General features: G+C 39.7%; 1 protein-coding gene across 6 annotated transcripts in view; it reads right to left on the reverse strand.

Annotated features, from left to right (window-relative positions):
* zdhhc9 (zinc finger DHHC-type palmitoyltransferase 9) overlaps positions 1-20,905 on the reverse strand; it is a 36,377-nt gene that overhangs the window by 14,461 nt on the left and 1,011 nt on the right. For all 6 annotated transcript variants that reach the window (XR_008603676.1, XR_008603675.1, XM_055016362.1 and 3 more), the window contains 5 exons: positions 11,951-12,111; positions 6,704-6,862; positions 4,675-4,812; positions 4,168-4,216; positions 2,300-2,402 (listed from right to left, as the gene is read on the reverse strand). Coding sequence is in view for 4 of the 6 variants with exons in the window: in XM_055016362.1 (XP_054872337.1) it covers positions 2,300-2,402; positions 4,168-4,216; positions 4,675-4,812; positions 6,704-6,862; positions 11,951-12,111 (610 nt within the window). In the remaining 2 variants the exon portion in view is untranslated. The remainder of the gene's footprint in view (positions 1-2,299; positions 2,403-4,167; positions 4,217-4,674; positions 4,813-6,703; positions 6,863-11,950; positions 12,112-20,905) is intronic.

A 20,905-nucleotide genomic window follows, 5' to 3' on the forward strand; every position in this document is an offset into this window, starting at 1 on the left:
GCGGTGATGTATGTTTATCTTTCCAACCACGTGAAACCAGGCTGCAAGATCACAGTATTTACAGACATATTCTTAAATCTTCAGTACGTGCCTAACTTTGACAACCGACTTCAACTAAAACTAACAGAAGCCTTCTTCTGAAACAAATGTCTTCATCTGAAGTCTTAAATATGTAGAATAATAACTGCATTTAGGAGAACCTGCATCAGCTTTTTATCTTTGTCACTGATCAGTGGGGTCAGACTTTGCTCTAAGGTGACATTTATGGTGCAGGCATGAGTGGTCAGGGTAGTTCAGTTAAGACTGAACTATTATTTACATGTTAAGTTTTTACTGGTGAAATGATGGTGAAAATACAAGTGAACCCCAATCAGCAGAGCCTGAATAGTTGGGTCTCCTATTTACACTTAAGTGCATTGCCAAAAATAAAGTGTAAACGCACACAGGAAACATTTCTGCGCTCCTAAAAAGCTTCTAGAGCAAATGCAGTAGTTGTTTGCTACCTTGCAAAACTATTAAAAAAGTGCTGAAGTGCGCCAGATATGTGTCTTCTTGTGTTTATAGAAGATACCAAACAGACTGGAGTACATTAGCTATCTGAGAGAAGGATCCAACAGCAGAAATGAAATGTAGTATTTGTAATTCTGTTTTAATTAGCATATTATCAACTGAAACAACTCAACAATGAGGCCTTCATATCTGCATAGGCAGTGCTGGGGGTAATTCATACAGTAATCACATTACATTTGTCTGGAACAAAGCCATGTGAGACAGTCCCATTTCCAAATTCAGTAATCACATTACAGCTACTCATCAGTTACAGTTACTTCTTATTTTGAGGCAGTATAGCAATGCCATCCCAGTTCACCCACTAACAAATCTGAGCTGTGTTCTCAGCTCTCCACTTCTCTGTAAAGTGATTTTTGAGCTTATTTTCACCAGTTATGCTGTTGGCAAATTATATTAAAGAGGATAAAGGAAAGATGTTGTGTATGTTCTGTTTATTATGATAGGGATTTGTGCTGATATGTGGACACATGAAAAGCTTCATATTATATTGTTAACTGGCAATTACATATGACAACATATCTCAGGCAATGTTGCTGTGAAATGCAAAAGGTTTTGTGTTCTAATTGAGATAAAAGACTAACATTGACTGGTGTGACAAATTATCGTCTACAGGGAATAAATAAGTAAATTAATGCATTACTTTGTTAAAATACAACAATTAATGTGTAAAACATTATGTTTTTTAAGGCAACAACCCCAACACTGTACAAAGGGAGCGTGTACTCTTCAACAAAGTATGTTATGTTGCTGCCAAGCTTCTACCTTATTCCACAACGTATAAACCAAACACTTGTTCTACTGGCTCTCTACTTTTCATATAGTAGTGAAAGATGCTGCAGGTTTTCCTACATGCTTCTGCATTTTATCTGGAAAGAAGGCACTTGAAATCTAAACGTAAATGGATCTGAGATGCAGTCAATTGGGCCAACATCAGCAAATAAAGTCCACTTTAAGTCTAACTTAGTGAGATCTTGGTTTTTTTATTAAGACCATGGCAAATTTAGATGTCGTCAGTGCAGTGAAGTGGAGAATTATTTCATACTTGAAACATTATATTATTATTAGAAGTTAGAATTCATATCCTTTTTTCACTCTGATGTTTTCACTGACTGTCAAACAGGAATTTCTGTTACTATATCAGAGACAATAAAGTGTCTGAATTCTCCGTGTTCACAACTTATGGTTCATTTATATGGAGAGTTAACGTGAAACCAATTATGGATTCTGTCACTGAACCAAGAAAAAATCTTTCAAAATCTCAGTTTACAGTCTAAACAGTATACTAGGTGCTTTCCTGCATGTTTAAACAAACACCATTTTCCATCAGCCCTGGATATTAAAGTGGGTTAAAAGTTAGATTAGACATGATGTTTTAACAGCAGGATGGAGAAGATTGAAAACTGGACCAGAAGAGACTGCTGATGTGTTTCATGGAGATTAAAGAACATTTTTCATGGAAGCTGTAGGTTTTTCAGTGCTCACAAAACAACTATTGCATAACTTTGTTAAAAACGCAAAGGTTTCAGTTTCTTTCAGTTTCTGAGTCTTAAAGCCAATCTAGTTCCGAGTTACAGAAGCTGGTGGAACTGAGGCTTTCTATAAAGACAGTGAACTAACAAAGTTCACACCTGAGAAAACTAACTGTAGATGTGGCAACGCTGTTAGATTGTGGTTATGTGGCTTCATAGCCAAACATGTCTAAAGTGAACATGCAGTGAGATGCACTTACATCCTCGTTGGTGGTCTGGTTGAGAGAGATCAGGTAGGTGTGGAAGCCGGTCAGTCCCACCACTGACCACAGGGTGAAGAAACACACCAGCACCTCCAGCACAGTGAACTCCAGTTAAGAAAACAGCAACGGATGTTTTCCGACTGACTCACAGCCGCTGATTAAACAGTGGACAGCAGGCAACCCCAATGTGGCAAAAAAGTTATGTAACATGATTAAAGCTAGTGGCCGTCAGCGGAAGAACAAAGAGTGCAGGGATAAAAGCAGAGACTTTACGATTTTAAAAACAAAACAAAACAACACAAAACAAAACAAAATAAAACAAAACAAAATAAAACAAAAAACAAAACAAAACAAAACAAAACAAAACAAAACAAAACAAGAAAGACATGACCCCTGAAATTTACTTGAATTAAATCCACAAAATGTTGGAGCTTACATTCCTGCAAGTTTAAAATGAGAACAGTGGCAGATTTATCTTTGAACCTTATAATGATATTGCAAAATGGATGCTTGATTTCAGACAGGACACATACACATTTCTCAGATCTTGTGTCTACAAGCATTGATTTTACAGATTTAATATGAGATTTTATCTGCTTTAGCTGGCTAATTCATCACCACTGGTTAACAGCAATGTCTCTGAATGACTTTTGAATGTTTTCATTTGACTAGTATATATGAGTATATACTCAACATACACAATATTATGATAAAAAAAAACTGCAGCTGTATATACCAAGCAAAAATATGATTCTAAAAGGCTCAGAATCCATGTTAATAAATCATTAAAAATATGCACTGTTCTTTGTTTTACTGTAGCATAGTATGATAAGAAATAAAGATACCAACAGGTTGGTTTTTGTTCTAAAATAAACCTGTTTATTGCTTAGCTTCACTTTAAGTGAATGAGAACTAACCATAGACTGCATATTAAAGATGGAAATAACCACCTTGACCTCATCCATTAGTTTGTAGACTACTGTTTAGAAGCCTCTAGTTGGTCTTTTGAAACTGGATGTAATGAACAAGTGGTGGATCTGGAAGGAAAACCCAAAGACATGATGCACCTTTATACGGTAGTGACTTGTCAATCACAAGGTAGCCCTGGCCTATAGCATATCCTCTTTATTGTCTATTTTACCCTAAATGCGACCAAAATTTGTGAACTGAACAACATGTTACATTGAATGAGGCTTAAAGTTAGCGATTCATACTATAAACTCATTAGGAAAGTGTTTAGTAAGGTAACAAATCATGTGAGGAGCAGGACCATTTCCACATAGATTGCTATACAATCAGACTTCCTATAAGTCACCACCTACTGGCCATGTTAAATCTGGCTGGTTTAGGTCACTACGTCCATATTTTATACACAGTCTAAGTCCATAGGACCAACCAATGCCACTGTGTCTGTAAAGCATCTCTCTCTCTCTCTCTCTTTCTGCGTTGATGTTAGGTGAGGTTGTTGGTATGCAAACTTTCTCACATCTAATAAAGATAAGAGGACAGAGCTGCTAAACTTATGCTAAACTGCCTCCAGGACTGGTTTCTTCACAGTGAGTTTGCTACTCACATTAGAGTAGACAAACACACTGTTTAAGTCATTCCTTACACTGTTGGTTTTGTGTTGACTGGTTTCTGAAACGCTTACGACCAAGTATGACTATAGCTCAGCGCAGGTCCAATGTTTGATGGAAGCCAGAGCTTCACATCCTGTCATGTCCACAGTAGTTATGGCAAAGCTATGTTTGGACAGTAGCTCGTCAGTGGAGACATTTTAACTCATTTGTTCCATAAAATCCAGCAAATATGGTACACACAGAAGTTTTTGTGGAGTAAAGTGTGGTCAGAGCTTAAAAGGATATGTTCCAGGTGTTTCCTTCAAAGTATTCAAGAAGCCATTATCCACTGAGCCTGTGAAAAGGGAAACACATGGAGAGATTTTAAGAAAGGATTTTCTCCGACTTCCTTGTTTTGATTTTACTCCACTAAAAAGACACAGTTTTTACATGTTACACAGTATTGAGACAACAAGACCCGAGCTAACAGTCCTGACAAGAATCACTCTTGTCTCTCATTTCTCTGCCTTCTTGCTACATGTCTCGAGGAAACAGGAAGATGAGGATGAAAGAGAATTATGTCGAGCTGTCGGTTGCTGTTGTGTGTCATGTCAAGCTCCAGGAAACGCCTGGTCTTAAATAAGTCATAACCTCAGCAGATATTCAAGCATTTACATATAGACTAGAAGCAGCTTGTGTTGCAGGCCGTCCTTCCTGTTTTGCCACACTGTTTTAGCTATAAATGCGTCACTCTTTAACATGATGCGCCGGTCTGTTCCTTCTGACTGCACAAATGACTGACAGGATACTCACGCATGACCACGTGGACGATGTCAAAGGTGAAGATATAAATGGTGAGCAGGGAGAGGGACAGGGTGAACAGGTAGAAGTATCGGTAGTTCCTCTTGCCCACACAGTTGCCCACCCATGGACAATGGTGATCAAAACGGTCTGCGAGGAAGAAAAAGGGTGACCTATAAATATGCAAAACGTAGCTGAGCCGGCATTCTTAGAGAGCAGGCAATTTTGGAAATCAAACGAGTGTTAAAAATACATCAGTATTGGCTGCAGTCTTTTAGTCAAAGACATCTTAGTGCATCAGCTTCAGTAAACCTGGAGTCTAAATATAGTGATCGCTTCCTCATTGCCTCTCCTCTTCTATCGTTTGCAGCAGAGCCACATGAAAGCAGGGCAGGGTCAAACGGACAACAGAGGTAAACATCTTACTTTACACTTTTCTCTGCAGCAGACATTGCTGCGTTCCCCAGATAGAGTTTCACAACAATATACAGTAAATATCGAGGCAGAAACACAAGATGAAAAGGAGTTTGTAGGTTTAAGGTCAAAATGAATGGATCCTTTTTATATTTATAGAACAAAATTCACCTATTTTCTGTTGTTCTCAGTTTATATTCCAACACATGTGGGTTTGGTATGAAGTCATGGTCAGAGTGTCAGTGTTTGAGAGGTTCACATCCACATTAACTGAAATATAAAGGAATTATAGCTTCTGCTAACATGTATGATTCCACCATTTTGGTCCTGACTGAATATCTTGAATACTACTGCAGGGATTGACATGAATTTTGGTTCATTTGATTTACAACTGAATAACTGAAAAACGAGTGCCTTTTCCGTCAGTCTCTCTGCTTTTACTTCTACTGTTTAGTGCTGATTAGTAAATGAAAGATGCTCAACTAAGACGGGGAATGTGTTAAAAACGAACATTAGCACGTCAGCATTGTCACCGCAAGCATTTTAGCCAAAAAGCACAGCCCTCCAGAGCTGCTAGCACGGCTGTAGACTCTTCTGTTGCTCTACAGAGTTCCTTCAGATTTTTAAATTGCACAGTGTGCAGAAGGACAATTAACCTCTGCAATGTTCACTGAATATTAAAGCTGGAAGCACTTTACTTGCTTAATAATCAAAGTCAATTGCTATTCTATGTGCAGTTATTCAGACGTCTGGAGGCAAATTAGCACCTTAACCACAGAGTTATTCTATTTTAAATTGAATGTGCTTGACTGCAAAACTGGCTTTAATTACCTCTGTAACAATTTGTTGAGGTAAACTATACATGAAACTGTAATTTGTACATTTTTCATAAGAGTGCAATGGCCTTGGCTGTTTTTTATTCTCTAAAAGACTTTCACTGCTGCAAACAAAGTTAAGTTTGGGAGGAAAAGATATCTGTGCATTGGAAGAGGGACTGAGGTATGCTGCTGTGTAATGTTAGGCCAGTGTGTGTGTGTGTGTGTGTGTGTGTGTGTGTGTGTTTCTACAGCAGGTGGACACAGGTGAACCAGTGTTCACAATGACTGAGCGCTTATTCCCTCACTGAGCCTCCACTGTCTCCTCTCATATCGCCTATGAGTCCACGCTCCTTTCAAACACACTCCTCAATCATCAGCAGCCAAATCACGGTTATTCTGCAGGGCTGAGAGACAACACAGCTGCACACACACACACCGCAACGCTGCACACACACATTCATAGTTTAAATCGCTTCCAAAACTCAAAGCACATTCTAAATAAAAATCCTCCTGTGAAGTTTGTGGTACATTTGTTTTAGTTTTCTAAAACTTCTGCACCCCGTCTGCTTAGTTCAACATTTATTTATAAAGCTTTAAAGATCTTTAAATCATCGCTGTGACATGCAGAGGTGTAATTAAAGCGGTGACTTCAGTAATAATCATCACGTCAGCGAGCTATTTTTCTCACCATTCTTCACTCACCTTTCTATTTCTGAGGAACTGAAATAAACCCATCTCATCTTTCCACTTTGTAAAGGCTTTGTTTGAATATTAAAACAACTGACAGCACTTCAGGAGAGATTTCTCACCGACACAGTTGTCGCAGATGCTGCAGTGTGATGCTCGAGGTGGTCGGAAGATCTTGCAGGTGTAGCAGTACTTGAGCTTGACGATCTGGTTGTTGATCTGAACGTTGCGGATTCGAGGTGGAGGTCGCTGCCCCGCGGGGACGTTCCCGTTGGCGGCCTCTGTGGAACATAAAAAGCACTCATCAGCAGTGGCACTCTCGGTCACATAGTAAATTATCCTAAAAGGTGTATCCCTGTTGCATTGGGTCGCACTGGACTGTATAGGAGCTCACAATGTTGTCTTCACCTGCTGCATATTTCTTAACCTGGCAGTGAGCAATGGGAGATTCAGTGACAAGGACAAGAACAATGCCTGCCGTAAATCTGGACAGCTAAACCTCGAGGACGTCAGTGAATGACAACACCGGCTCGACACAGTATTGATGAAGGTGGATTTACGTGTAATCACTGCTGAGCTGTTAATATTATTTATTTGCAGCACTATAATACACAGTGGTGCCCCGTTTGGACTTCAGCAAACACTGGAATGATGGTATTTCACAGCCGTATCTTTCAGGTGGGAGTCTTGTTTCCGCACAGCACTCAGCGACCAAATGAAATTCTCGTACAGTCGTTATTCTTGACAATTCTGATTTTTCTGATTATGTTACACTGCAGGAGCTGAGAGGCCAGAGAGGCAGGCTATTGATCACAAGGCTGCTGGCTGGAATCTCTCAGGAGAGTAACTGCTGGAGAGAATCTACCATTAACATGCTGCAGTGGGCCGGTGCGAATGTGGAGTTAATGGAATAGAGCAGGCACCCTCATTTCACTTGCTGGGGGTACATTAAGATAAAAAAAAATGCAGTATTTGTAGAAATCAAATTATCTGGACTGGGGGAGGTGTTCATAGATGAGTAGGGGAAAATTTTACATTACGTAAATCGTGTATTTATCATTTTTATAGAGTCCTCTGGTATGTTAAACTAAACTCCTCATGCACAAACAAATTTGTGAAACTAACTCATTTACAAGCTTCCATCAAAACCATCCAAAAGAAATAAATGTGGTGATATAATTTTTTTCCAACAGCTTAAAATTCTCGGCATTATTCACGTACACAATGTAAGATTAGTAGCTTTCAGGATTCAGGATAAACCGCTGGAGAATGAATTTATGAGTCATCACTCATGGGGAATGATGCCACTCCCTCGGGTGGTAAGGCTCGATCTGCTGGAAGCATTTTAGATTCCAAGAGGATGCTTCTCCTCATATTAGCATCTCCTCCCCCTCGGGACAGCCGCTAACAGGCTGAGGGGACAGAGCATTGAAACTGCAGTGGCTTCATCAACATGCCTGCCTGGCTCTTGGACTGGCTTTTAGCACGCCCACACTTGCAACAGCCAACAGCTACCCTAACACTTAAAAAAACATACTGCATAATATCTACAAGTGTGGGATGAAAGTTGTTAAACTAAGTGCTTTATTTAAGCAGGCATGATGAGGTTATATGAGCCATTTTAGCATATGAGTCGTGGATATCTTGCTTTTTTGGCAGACTTGCTGGGATTGGATCTGTTAAATGCAACAATGACAAAGAAAAGAGGAAAAGAGGAAGGTCTGATACAGAAAAGAAACAATCTATCAGCGAAAGATTTGAAAGGCTACAAGCTGTTTGTGTCAGAAACCAGGACTTACGGAGTGGATGTGGGTGAGGTAATTTAAAAGGCAAAATTTTACATTTAGGGATATACACTGATTTGCTTTTTTACACAGTGTTAAAGGAGAGGACGGACACAACTATCAAATCTTGACAATATGAACAAGCACTCTGAGAGCGCAGTACTCCACCAAGGCTACTTAGTCGAATGATTTCTGATGGATGAAATCTTTAAGAACTTTGTGGTCTTTAGTGATCAATTTGTAGTAGGATTACAATCGTGATCGTCAGCAGGCAGCAGACGTAGTGTTCACTTGTTGTTATAGTTACAGTGACACTATGCCTCTATCTGGCAATGATACAGAAATCTTAAACAAATCTGTGGATCCAGACTATAAGCCGCATCACTACCAAAATCTAATCAATTGGTCCTTGTGACATTTATGACCGCTCTTGAAAATTTCATCCAAATCCGTTTATCTGTTTTTGAGGAATGTTGTGCACAGACAGACAGACAGACAGACAGACAAGCCAACACTGATCGTCACATAACTCCGCCGAGGCTTCACCTCCTTGGTGGAGTAATAATATGAACCTAGCATGAGCATATCTTATCAAAAAAATATGAAAGACAGGATAGCAACTAGCCTGGCTCTGTCCAAAGTCAAATCTCTACATCTCTAAAGCTCACTGATTAACATGTCATATGTACATGTTTAATTTGTAGAAAAACTGAAGTGTCAAAATTACAGTTCACCTTTGTGTACACGAGGTTATGTGAAAAACAATTGATTTGATCTCCTGCAATCCGCACTGGCTACATAAGAACGAAAAAGTATTTGGCTAAGACATCCATTTTGACACACCTTAATTTATTAGAATGTCATAGTTTTTCTTCTATGCTCATCTGCCATTTTACTGATGTAAAGGAAACTTATGTAGCATTCAGAACAAACCACAAGTTAGATTTACATGTTGTTCGTGTATGAGAGAACCTGTAAATCAATAACAGACTGACAACAGGCTGCTGTCCTGCCGTTTTATATTTGATGAGTGACCTGGATCACTGATTGTGCCTTTAACTAAAGCTGCATTTCTGGCATGAATGCTGCTCATACTGTGTTTGCTGGATGATAGGCAGGGCTTTTAGAGGAAAAAGTATCTCAAAACTTCACTAATTAAAAAAAAAAGACATAACCATAGAATTTGCAGCTTTTTTCACCCATTTTTTAATATTTTATAGACTGTTAATGAAAGAAATACTAGATTGCTCATGTCAATATATTTTTGTCATTGAATGCGTTGACTTAATCTGTAAAGTGTCAGAAAAATATTTTAAAAATGTCAAACACAGTTTCTCAGTGGCAGTACAAAAAATCCCCAAAAGCGAGAGTTCACAGTAACAAAAAACAAAAGAAAGCAGCAAAGCATCACATCTGAGGGGCTGGAAACAAGGAATGATTCATATTTTTGCTTAGAAAATGACTCAAACATAAAATGGATTATAAAAACGGTCAATTCTTTTCCTGTTGATTGACTAATTAATCAATGACTAATTGCTTCAGCTCTATTTACAGCCATGTGCTCATGTAGGCTACATGTAGGAGATGTAGGTTCTCCATCAGGGTCATTCAGTGCAAAGCTGGACAGTTAGAATACTGAGCTACTGTCATCCAGGGTGCAGACTGAGTCACAGACATCATGAGAGCAGCGCTGGCAGCCAGCTAACTCATTCTCAGAGAGTCTATCAGCCTCGTTTTTACAGCCGTCCTCTGTCATGAGCACAGACCAGTCTCCACCCAGGCCTCTTGTCTGGAGACTGAGAGCGCGAGTGATGGCTGAAGGACACAGTGAATCTTCACCGGAGACAAAGAACGCTGAGCAGCCACACAGGGAGGGGGTAAGAGAGGATTCTGCAGAAGTGTAGCACAATGCAAACACAAAATTCACAAGAGAACAAGGCTTGTGTAGCTTTGTTTGCTAATGATTTGTCATTCCTAACACACAGAGTGCAGTGTGTTTTGGCTAATGAGACAAACAGAGTCCTTGTAATGAAATGAAAGCGTGTTTTTACACTGAGCTCTACATCGGCGGATGAGCAGACCCCACCTTTAGCAACGTAAAGCATAACAAACATGAATAAACCAGCAGCAATGAGGCTGTCTGCTCGCTGCTCAGCCAACCTATATACTGAAACATTTATGTCTCCGAAATAGTTTCACTTGAACTACTTCCACCTAATTTGCAGTCCACATCTCTGGATGTCATTTTTAACAGACCGGCTTGTCCACAACACCCCAGATGACGATGACGTAACATCTGTAATAACCATGTGTCCCGACTTCACATTTGAATGGAGGTAGATAACGGACTGGAGCCAGTGGTCTTATCAGCACTGACTGTGAATAGCTCTGCACTCTTCAAGGACAGGTAGTGGACTATCACACCAGGAGAGGTGAGGCCACAGGCTGCTTCAAACCTGGTGACAATCTGTACTGGCTCTCAGTTTATCACTGAAAGGTGCATGACTAAACAGAAACACTAATGAAGCTAATTCTTTTATTATACTTTTTATTATTGTTTTGCAGGTGCATCATTAATTAATGATTTACAACACCATCGTATACTCAATAAATCCCATGTATTCCAAATATTTCATGCATTTTTAACACCAAAATTTCCACAAAATTTGCATGAGTTGTGATAATCACATTAAAAAGTTGATACAGCACAAACCTGTTAGCCTATCTGCACACCCAGCAGTGATGGAGCAACATTATTACTCATTTTGAGTCGTGTTTGCATTCACCTGATGAATCCAGGTCAAATGCTCAATCTCTTTTTGGCTCAGCTCTTGGTTTCTAGCAACTCCTGAGGGAAATATCGAGCTCGTTAGTCGCTAAATGCTCCACAGCTAGTCGCAAACTGTGTCTGTCTGCTGTTTGCTGGTGAGCCTGCAGTGTACAGCTGCCGGCTGTAACCAAAAAGCGTCCTATCAGATTGGCAAAACAGTAAAACTGCAGGCTAAAGAATGAACTGAGACATTATATAGCTCTGTGAAACGGAGCAGATTCAGCTGTGAATTGTTTCATGTTAATTTAATGCACAATTATGTATAATAAAAATAAAACACACTATATTTATAATTTAGTTTAACACTGGGAAACTTGTATTTCAAAGCCGAACCATTTACTTCCTCAGTCTGCTTGTTGCTATGAGACGTTATATGGAAATGCTACTTTCTGTATTGGTGTTTCTCTCTGTTGCTCAGCTGGAAACAGGTTGCAAATGTTTTGCTCCCCACTCAAGATTGAGCAACATTTGAATCACATCCTGATGACGGCTGGTTGTTTGGTCACAGTCACAGTAATCTGATCAAACCGCACCCGCTCAGTCCAGATAGCAGATCAACTGAGCTTTTCAGTCCTAAACTCTTAACGAATAACAGCTGAAGATGCAATACCGAAAATAACAATTCAGTTACAAATATTTCATTCAGACAAAGATTTGAAGCCAGGTTTTAAGGGGAATAACAGCAAGAAAAGACAACAAGTCTTCAAACGTCCACTGAGAATGAATACAAATATTTGTGGAATCCTGTAACTCACCGATTTCCATCTCGATGAACGTGGCCTCCTCTGGAAGGGCTCGTGGCAGCACCCCGGGGTCACTGAAGCTGGTCCTCAGCAGCATGGCCATGACGAAGAGAAAGAGGAGGGCAGCAAAAACTGGGATGGCAGGAGACAGATGGACAGCCAGGTACGGACATCTGTGGAAGGAAAAGGGATTATTAATTATGAGGCAGCATTAGACATCACCTAGGATCAGGAGAAACCTCATTTTTTTTAATATATGTTCTAGAAAGAAAGGAATAATAGTATAAAGATAGTAACTGCAGACAACCTCAACAGAAATGCTAGAGCCCTCTCACAACAAGCCTGCACAGAGGTTACAACATGACAGAACCATACATATTCTGAACTGGTGTTCTGAGCAGAAGGTCATGAACTGTGAGCGCTGTCCTTTCTCCGGACCGTGCCCAAGTCGTGGCCGTGAATAAGCAACACCATGCCACGGTCCCGTCGCCTTCTGGAAGAGTGCAGAAATATTAGCATAGCTCCATTTGCCAGGCTGTTGAGATTAGAGCCAGCAGAGCTCCTCCAAAAAAGGCCTGCTGCTCAGCGCGATAACAGATGTGAGCTGCAGTGCAAAGTGCTGCGACAGAGCAGAACAGCAGCGGCAACAAAGGCTTCCACATGCAGTTATTCACAGCTAAACTGTGTGGCCTCATCTCCCTCCCCTGAGGCCGAGATCATATATTCATAATGCAACACTAATGTTGCTCTGCAGGATTGTAAAGGACTGGGACATGTCCACAAGAACAGCAAGTTTTTGTGCTGCTCGTCAAGCATTAAACTGCCCACACACTGTGTTTCACCACATGGGAGACAGAAAATTGGACAACTGAAGCTTTATGTGGACAGAAATATTTAAAAACCTTCTTCTGCAGAGACACGAATTAGTATTATAAAGCAAAGTCATCTGGCTACATTGTAGTTATATATTATTGGCTGAAACAGTTGATGATATTCTATTTTATTGGTTTTTATTTGACTTCATTTACCTCCCACACAGTATTGTATATATCTTGCCTTTTTCCCCCATATGGTGTAATTCATAATATAGTCTTGTTTTATATGTACATTTGATTACATTATTTATTGTTGTTGATTTAGCTTGTTATTAATGCACTGTCCAGTGGCAGCTATTTATATTTTCATCATGCTCTAATGTACGATGACAATAAAGCTATTCTATTCTATTCTATTCTATTCTATTCTATTCTATTCTATTCTATTCTATTCTATTCTATTCTATTCTATTCTATTCTATTCTATTCTATTCTAGTGGATCATTGAAAGATGAATCTGCATCTGTTTTGGCAATCAACTAATTAAGTCATTTTTAGGGGAAAAAAAACCAACGATTTCGTGCTGTGCTCGGCTTTACTCCAATAAAAAACAGAGTTTTGTATCTTTGTAACGTGTCCATGTGTTTTCATACAGGTTAGAAGAAGTTGTGTTCTAAAAACATGAGTTAAGACGTCCATGGTTTCGTACATCTAAGACATTCTAAGGCATGAAGGGATGATTTTCAGGGAAATAAAATCTATATATGTACCTAGGATTCACAGAGAAGAGTATTTAGAGCAGAAAGGGACTTTAAATGACAATAAATTCTGTATTATAGACCAAATCATTAATCAAATGCTTGAGGAGACGGTCAGTAGATGGAGTTTTATACATAAGTAACAGAGATTTTATTAGTATTTTTCTAGAAAAAATTACAGGACGGATTTGCAATTTTGTATTAGTATATTACATCTTATATGGACAGCTGCCAGTTATCTGTATCACATATCAGCCAAAACGTGTCATATACAGTTACATAAATGAGTAGGACCTATAAATAATTCTGTGCGGCCAAAACTGCTTCAAAGCAGAACTGATGTATGATGATACTTTTAATATTATGTGACAGTTCCTGGTTTAGTTGGTATTTGATTGATCAAATTTGCACTTTAATCAGTGGCTGCTGTTTGGCTTCAGTATCAAGACAAGTAATGTCCAAATACGTTTGGACAGCGCTGAACATCTGACATCTGATAATTAGAGCTGAAACTGCTCACATTGCAAAATACTGAATTTGCTACTTTCCTCTGTTTTATATAATTTCCAATAAAATACTTTGGAGTGTTGGACGAGACAAGTGATCCGTCATCCACTTATCTATTACAGTGACAACCAGTATTTCATTTTGTCTTGTCTGGGTGGCATTCACATTTTTACATGCAGCTGAAAGGAGGTTTGAAAGATAAGGAATGTGGCTAAATAAAAAAAAACCTGCAAGTCACCACAGCATAGTAAAGAACAAAGTCCACCTGTTTGGTCGCACTGTGTAGTTGAAGCAGGTACGTCAGCATACCTGAGCACTGACGGCACAACAACCCACAACACCTGCTGGACCAGTCGGAGCAGTTCTCCTGCACTGTCTTTTTCCACACTAATGAAAACCAGGAGCAGAGATCAAATCAATAGAAACTTCCAGCGGTGCAGGCTTCTGAAGCATGTTTGTCCCATTTGTTAGCGCAGAGAGCAGCCTGTCGATGAAGTCTAATTCCCGTAATGATGACTGGTAGGTGTTCGTGGCACAATCTATCACCGCTTCCCATCAAAGCCCACATGTCCTTCCTGGATGTGACCGTTTCCAGGGTGGTGCCGGCACAGTGACACCGTGTTCATCAGTCACCACACAGGCGGCAGGAAAACTGGATGCAATCAGGGTCCACGTCCATGAGGGGGAAATGTTTTCATCAGCGGCATCATCGATCAAACCGCCAAATAACACTCACGTGCCGCTTACACACTTACTCGACTTTCATGTGAAAGTATAAAAATGATTGGTGCAGTCGCTTCCTGGATATATTTCAAAAGTTTTGGAGATTCTGTTAGGCAGATTTAACCACCTTTGAATGGAGCCAGGCAAACTGTTGCTAACAGTTTCTAGTCTTTATGCTAAGCTAAGCTAACCTGCTGCTTTCTATAGCTTCACATTTACTGGTAGAGTCAATCTGCTCATTGGAGTCATTCCATCTCAATTCATTCACGTTTTAGAACAACTCCTGTTGGACCATCTATGATTTGCGTGAAACTTTTGTAACATAAAATATTTATATTTATGAAGGTCTCTATGAAATTTCAGCTTGATAAATCAAATACTTTCTAACACTTTGAGGCTATGTTTAAATGACAATATGTCAACAACTATTACAGATAAAAGCCGGAAGTTTTCACTGTTATTTCTCATCATACCATGGACCAGAATACTACAAAACTACATGACATTATTGTAACATTTAACTACAAAGGGATCAGAAAATAATTGTATCTGTGACTTTTGCATTATCAATTGTTTTGTTCAAGTTTGTTCAAAGGTGGGACTTTTAATGGCGGCTTCAATTTATTTATATTTTTTTGATATTTTGACTTTGATTATCTGACAAACTTTTGAAATTGCAGATTCTAAATCAGTGGCTTCATAAGAACTAAGAGTGAAGGTTTCAGGTCTTTATCTTTAATATTTTTTTCAGATATTGCCATTCAAACATAGCCTCAATTTCATAGTGCAAAAAACAATAACATGCTGAAATTGGGTCAAACCTTTTTTTTTTTTTTTTTTTTTTACTGAAAATTACATATATTTCACAAAGTACTTGATGTATTCATCTAGAATTTCAAAGATACCACTTCAAATGGCCACTTTATTGTAAAAAAAAAAAAAAAAGCATCAAGACTTTTAACACCTAACTGATACATTCATAACATTAATAATATATTTTAATTCCTATTAAGATGAAAACAGAGACAAAGGCCATTTTGCCAAAACAGTATGTACATGTCTACATAAATTACACTGACAGATATTTTTGAATGCACTCTTCTCCCCGTGATCACATATTAACACAGTGTGGTGTTGCTATTTTTACTGAGGTAAACAATGTTAATAATTCTTCTGTCAGTGATTATCTGAAGCTGGAACAATAGATCAACACCTACACATAAGAAAACTGGGACAAAGTTTGGTAACTGGAGTCTCACTTTTCTACATTCCTAAAACTAAATCCAGTTATTGTTCAATTATCATGTCAACTGGAAGTCATATTAGTTACTGAATGACCAAAACTGTCCTCATATCACACTGGAATGAACCTTGATTAGGACATAAATTCAAAACCATGACACAAAAATAGATTTTATGATACTTCAGTGTACCTCCGACTGAGTATTGTACCTATAAAGAATAAAGATAATACTACATATGTGAAACAATTCGATCTCATTACATAAGAGATTCTCCTAAGTGTGTGTGTGTGTGTGTGTGTGTGTGTGTGTGTGTGTGTGTGTGTGTGTGTGTGTGTGTGTGTGTGTGTGTGTGTGTGTGTGTGTGTGTGTGTGTGTGTGTGTGTGTGTGTGTGTGTGTGTGCGTGTGTGCATAGGGTGGGGTGGGCTTTAGCTGCTTTAGGGTGTGTCTCCTGCAGACTTTGATCCAGAGGATTCCCCCACTCGACTCAGGATGACATTGGCTCAGAGATGAGAAGCTTCTAAACTACGGATATCACTGAATTAAAATCACTTCAACGTCTGAGCACCAACACCGCTGAACCCTGGATTAATATGTCACCATACCGTGCGTGGTGCCTCATGACATCGTACCTTTGTTGAACATGTCATGCCCTTCCTTTATTAATACTTAACAGTTGTAAGCTGTTGCAGTGCTGCATGAATCATACTACGGATGAATTATGCACTCGCTGTGTAACAGCCCTCTGTCATACAAACATCTGTAGACTGTGACTCTGCCTGTTTCTAGGCCACTGCTGAAAAAAATAAAAGCTCACAAACTCTACTTGCCCCCACTCCTCTGCAGGATACAGAAAGAAAACAACTCTATATTCATTCATTCATCTCTCTCTCTCTACATCTCTCTAATAATTACAACTGAGTCTTAGAAAAATCCAGAAGTTCACCTAACAACCTTTCCTGCTTATCTGAAAACATTTCTAAAGTCCTTAAAGATTCTTTAAACCATCCAGATGAAAAATATTCTATCTGCACAAAAAGCAGTTGTGCCTGAACTTCTGATCCATGTAGCCAGAAATTATACTCATCTTTGCCTTAAAGCAGTGGCAGATTATGCCCTCCTGACCAGAACCTCCAGAGTTTACAATGTGATTTCTGGCTTAAATCACTCCTCCTCATTATGCAACATTTAAAACATTAGAGCGAAGACCCTTTCACTAGGATTAAAGCTAGGATCACAGCTGTTGCATAATTCAGTCAGTAAATCAAGTCTAATGAAAAAAAATCAGATTATTTACTTTAAGCCACATTAAAAAAAACACTACCAGTGATTTAACAGCACAATTGAGGAGGCATCCGTTTCTGTAACGTCTCCTCTAGGAGAGCGTCTATTTCAATCCAAACAAATGGAAAGGAAACATAAAAATTTCCCTCCGTGTGTGGGCAAAGATATATCACTTCATCCCCCACAGAAAAGCAGCACTCTCCTCGTAGCTGAGAAGCTTCCAGAGGACAAAAGCCTGTAGATCACGGTTACTGTAAATGGAGCTTTTACTCCGAATAGGGCGTAAATCACGTTACTGCTCATTTAGCCTCGGCTGGAAGCTGCTTTCTGATTGGCATACGGGGAGACAGGGTGGGGTTAGACGCAGAGGGAGACTCGGAGGTCGGTTACCAGATCTGCTCGCTCTGCATCCTCAGCCGTGCACTTCAACCACTCCTTCATTACACCTTCACATTTCATGACTGGAGGATGAGCGATCAGCCGGACACACTGAACGGCAGCAGTATGTTTATGGAAGAAGACGCAGCACCAACACAAGCAGAAAAGATCCGTCTCCTTTCATGTATTACACACACATATGCTTCTCTGGCCACATGGCCGAGCGTCCTGCGGTGGATACACAGATGACACTGTCCCTGTGTTCCAGCTCTTTCATCCAAGCTCCATAGGTGGTTATCCATATGCACACATGCACACACACACACACACAGTCACACATATATATGTAAAAACAGGCAAATGGAACCCAAACCAGTGAACTGTGACAAAGCCCTCAGCTGCTACATGTATGTCAAAGCCCTCTGTGCATCCAGCTGACCTCAATATTAAAGCATGCCTGTTTAATACACATATTAAACCCAATTTTAAAAAAGATCAGTACACATTAGATGGCAAAAAACCCACAAGGGGAAGAACATCCAGTAGTAAAATTAATTCTGCTCAGCAAGGAAATAACAGGCCGGACCCACCTCTTTAGCGGCTAATTTGTTTACTTGCCCCTAATGAGTCTTTCCATTTGTATGTTCGGCCACTCGTTTCCGCAATTTAGCACAAATTAAAGCAAAGAGAGGTCTCCCTGCACAGGGTGCCGATGGCTGGTGATAAAAGTGAGATGTCTGCTCGGCTGGTGTTGGATATGAGCCAGCCGACGGCAGGACACTGCCCTCTCTGTTCTCCCATCAATGCCACGGTGCAGCACAAAGCTCAACCTCAAGCCCACGTCAGGAAGGAATACTCCACAGCAAGGAAACGTCAAGAATTCAGTATTTTTAAACTTAGATTATATTGACCCAGTGTCATTTAGTCGACTAAAACTCAGCTTTTAATCAACACCGAGGCAGTGAAGATGTTTGTGAACTATTAGTAGATTTTATCATTAGGTGACTGACATCAATTTAGATTTCCTACTATTATAAGTGAACAAATCTTTAACACAAAATGAGTGAAACAATCCCCTCTGTGTCTCATTAGCTCAGGCTTGTAATCCAGCTAACATCGACATGCTAACATACTCATCATGACTATCCTAACAAGCAGCAAACCCTCATATCTAAAAAGAAGAAGCACAGCGTTTGGTATGTTTATCGTGTTCCGCATCTTAGTTCAGTATCAACATGCTGACATTTCCGACGAAAGCGGACGCTGCAAAGGCTGTCATTAGCTTGGCAAATATTTATTCATAAACCAAACTACTGGCCAATGATGATTCTGACAGAAACGTGGAGTTGAAGAAAACATCAGGGTTACACCAAAATGATGACAATTAGAATGAGAATAATGATTTATTAACCATCTGAGATAATATTTAGCAGATTTAATCAGTTATGAAAATAACAGTTAGCTGCAGCCGTAAAAAAACACCTGAAGATATGTGATGTTACAAAACCATAAAAGCCTGGACTTAGTGTTTAATGCTGCTATTAAAGATAGCTACAAATGGTCAGGTTGTGAAAGCATTAACCCTCTGAGTCTTTCTGCAGCAGGCTTTTACTCTGACAGAGGTTTAAATCAGATATGTATCCACTTGCTGTGTAATGGCGAGTTTGACAATTACCCCCATGTTGTCCGGGCCTAATCTCAACTTCAATATCATCCCCCGCGTGAGATAATTATGTTGGGCTGTAATATGAACATAGCCAGCTAATGACCCTCCAGCCATTAGTCACCGTGGTGCCTCCTCCCAGCTCTGGATGTTCACTGGGAGAGGTATCATCTCTCTCCCTCCGCTGTGGACAACAGCTCCTTCTGTCCAGGCTCAAAGGGAAGCAGGAGGCATTAACTGGCAGGGCAGAGAGAGACGGGAAGGGCCTGGCACTCTGAGAGCAGCTACTTCTCCTTTCTGCTATGCTACGCTCCAAATCCATTTGGCCTGGTAGCTGCATACACGCCCACAGTCAAGAGGGTTACTGTGTTACACTGCAGGATTTTGTGCTAAATCATCGTGCCTGGTGTGTCCGTTAAAAAGTGGCAAAAAAATGAAAGAAAACAAGGGTGGAAATTAAAAAGACAAATACAGAAAATGGAAGTAGCACGGCTTTATGAGCCTCGTTCCAGCTCATGTTCTTCATTTTAAAAACACTGTGCAGCCTGAGCTGACAGGTTCTGGGTTCACATGAGCAGGTTGTTCGCAGAGATAATGAGTCCACTGGGTTGTACGAGGAGTGGATGGAGACAGAACTGCTGAGACGACAAAAAGAAGGCAGCTTTCCTTTCTTAAACCAGACGCAGAGCTGGACAGCCCGGGTCATTAAATATTAAACGCCTCAGTATGTGGTCAGTCATAAAGCATTTCTCTGTCAGGGGGTGGATTTGGACAAACAAAACACGGATCCACGACTATCAGACAGAACATCTTGCTTGTTACAAATCCAAGGTTAGAGATGAGCTTCTACCAGAAAACACTGATCCAAAGACTCCTGCTACATTCAAGCACAGTTTAGAAACCAACATCCAGTATTCCTTCAACATGACTGGACACATATCAGGTGGACCAAAGATGACAGAAATGGTTTAGACAAGGCTAAAAACTAGAGTTAAACATCTACAAGCAGCTGTTTTCAATAATTATTTATCATTTCAGTCAAGTTTTCCAGTAGAAATATCAACTGTTTTTCTCCTTGTGATACACCAGTAACCTGAAGATATTCGAGTTCTGGTTAGTTGGTCGGATGAAACAAACAATTTAGACACATTGGCTAAAGTTCCGGAGAAGTAGACCAGCCACTGCTGTCTTTTGTCACATTTCAATCAAGAAAATATTCTCCAGATCGATCAATAATAACAATGATTGTTGCCCTTTGCTAATTCCTTCTGTACCAGTTATTTTTAGTATCAAATGACTAACAGTTGGATATTAAAAATATCCATCACAATGTAGATCTGCAGCGATTAATCGATTAGTCATCAACCATGAAATTAATCGCCAGCTATTTTGATAATCGATTAATCTTTCAGTCCAAATTTTAAATTCCAGCTTCTTACATGTGAATAATTTCCGGTTTCTTTACTTCTATGTGACAGTAAACTGAATATCTTTGGGTTTACAGACACATAAGAGATTTGAAGGAGTCACATTGGGCAGTGATTGACTGTGATTTTCTCACATGTCAAACAACTAATCAATTAATCGATAACGGAAA

The sequence above is a fragment of the Amphiprion ocellaris genome, chromosome 13 (genome assembly GCF_022539595.1).
Source record: "Amphiprion ocellaris isolate individual 3 ecotype Okinawa chromosome 13, ASM2253959v1, whole genome shotgun sequence".
Classification (NCBI taxonomy): domain Eukaryota; kingdom Metazoa; phylum Chordata; class Actinopteri; family Pomacentridae; genus Amphiprion; species Amphiprion ocellaris.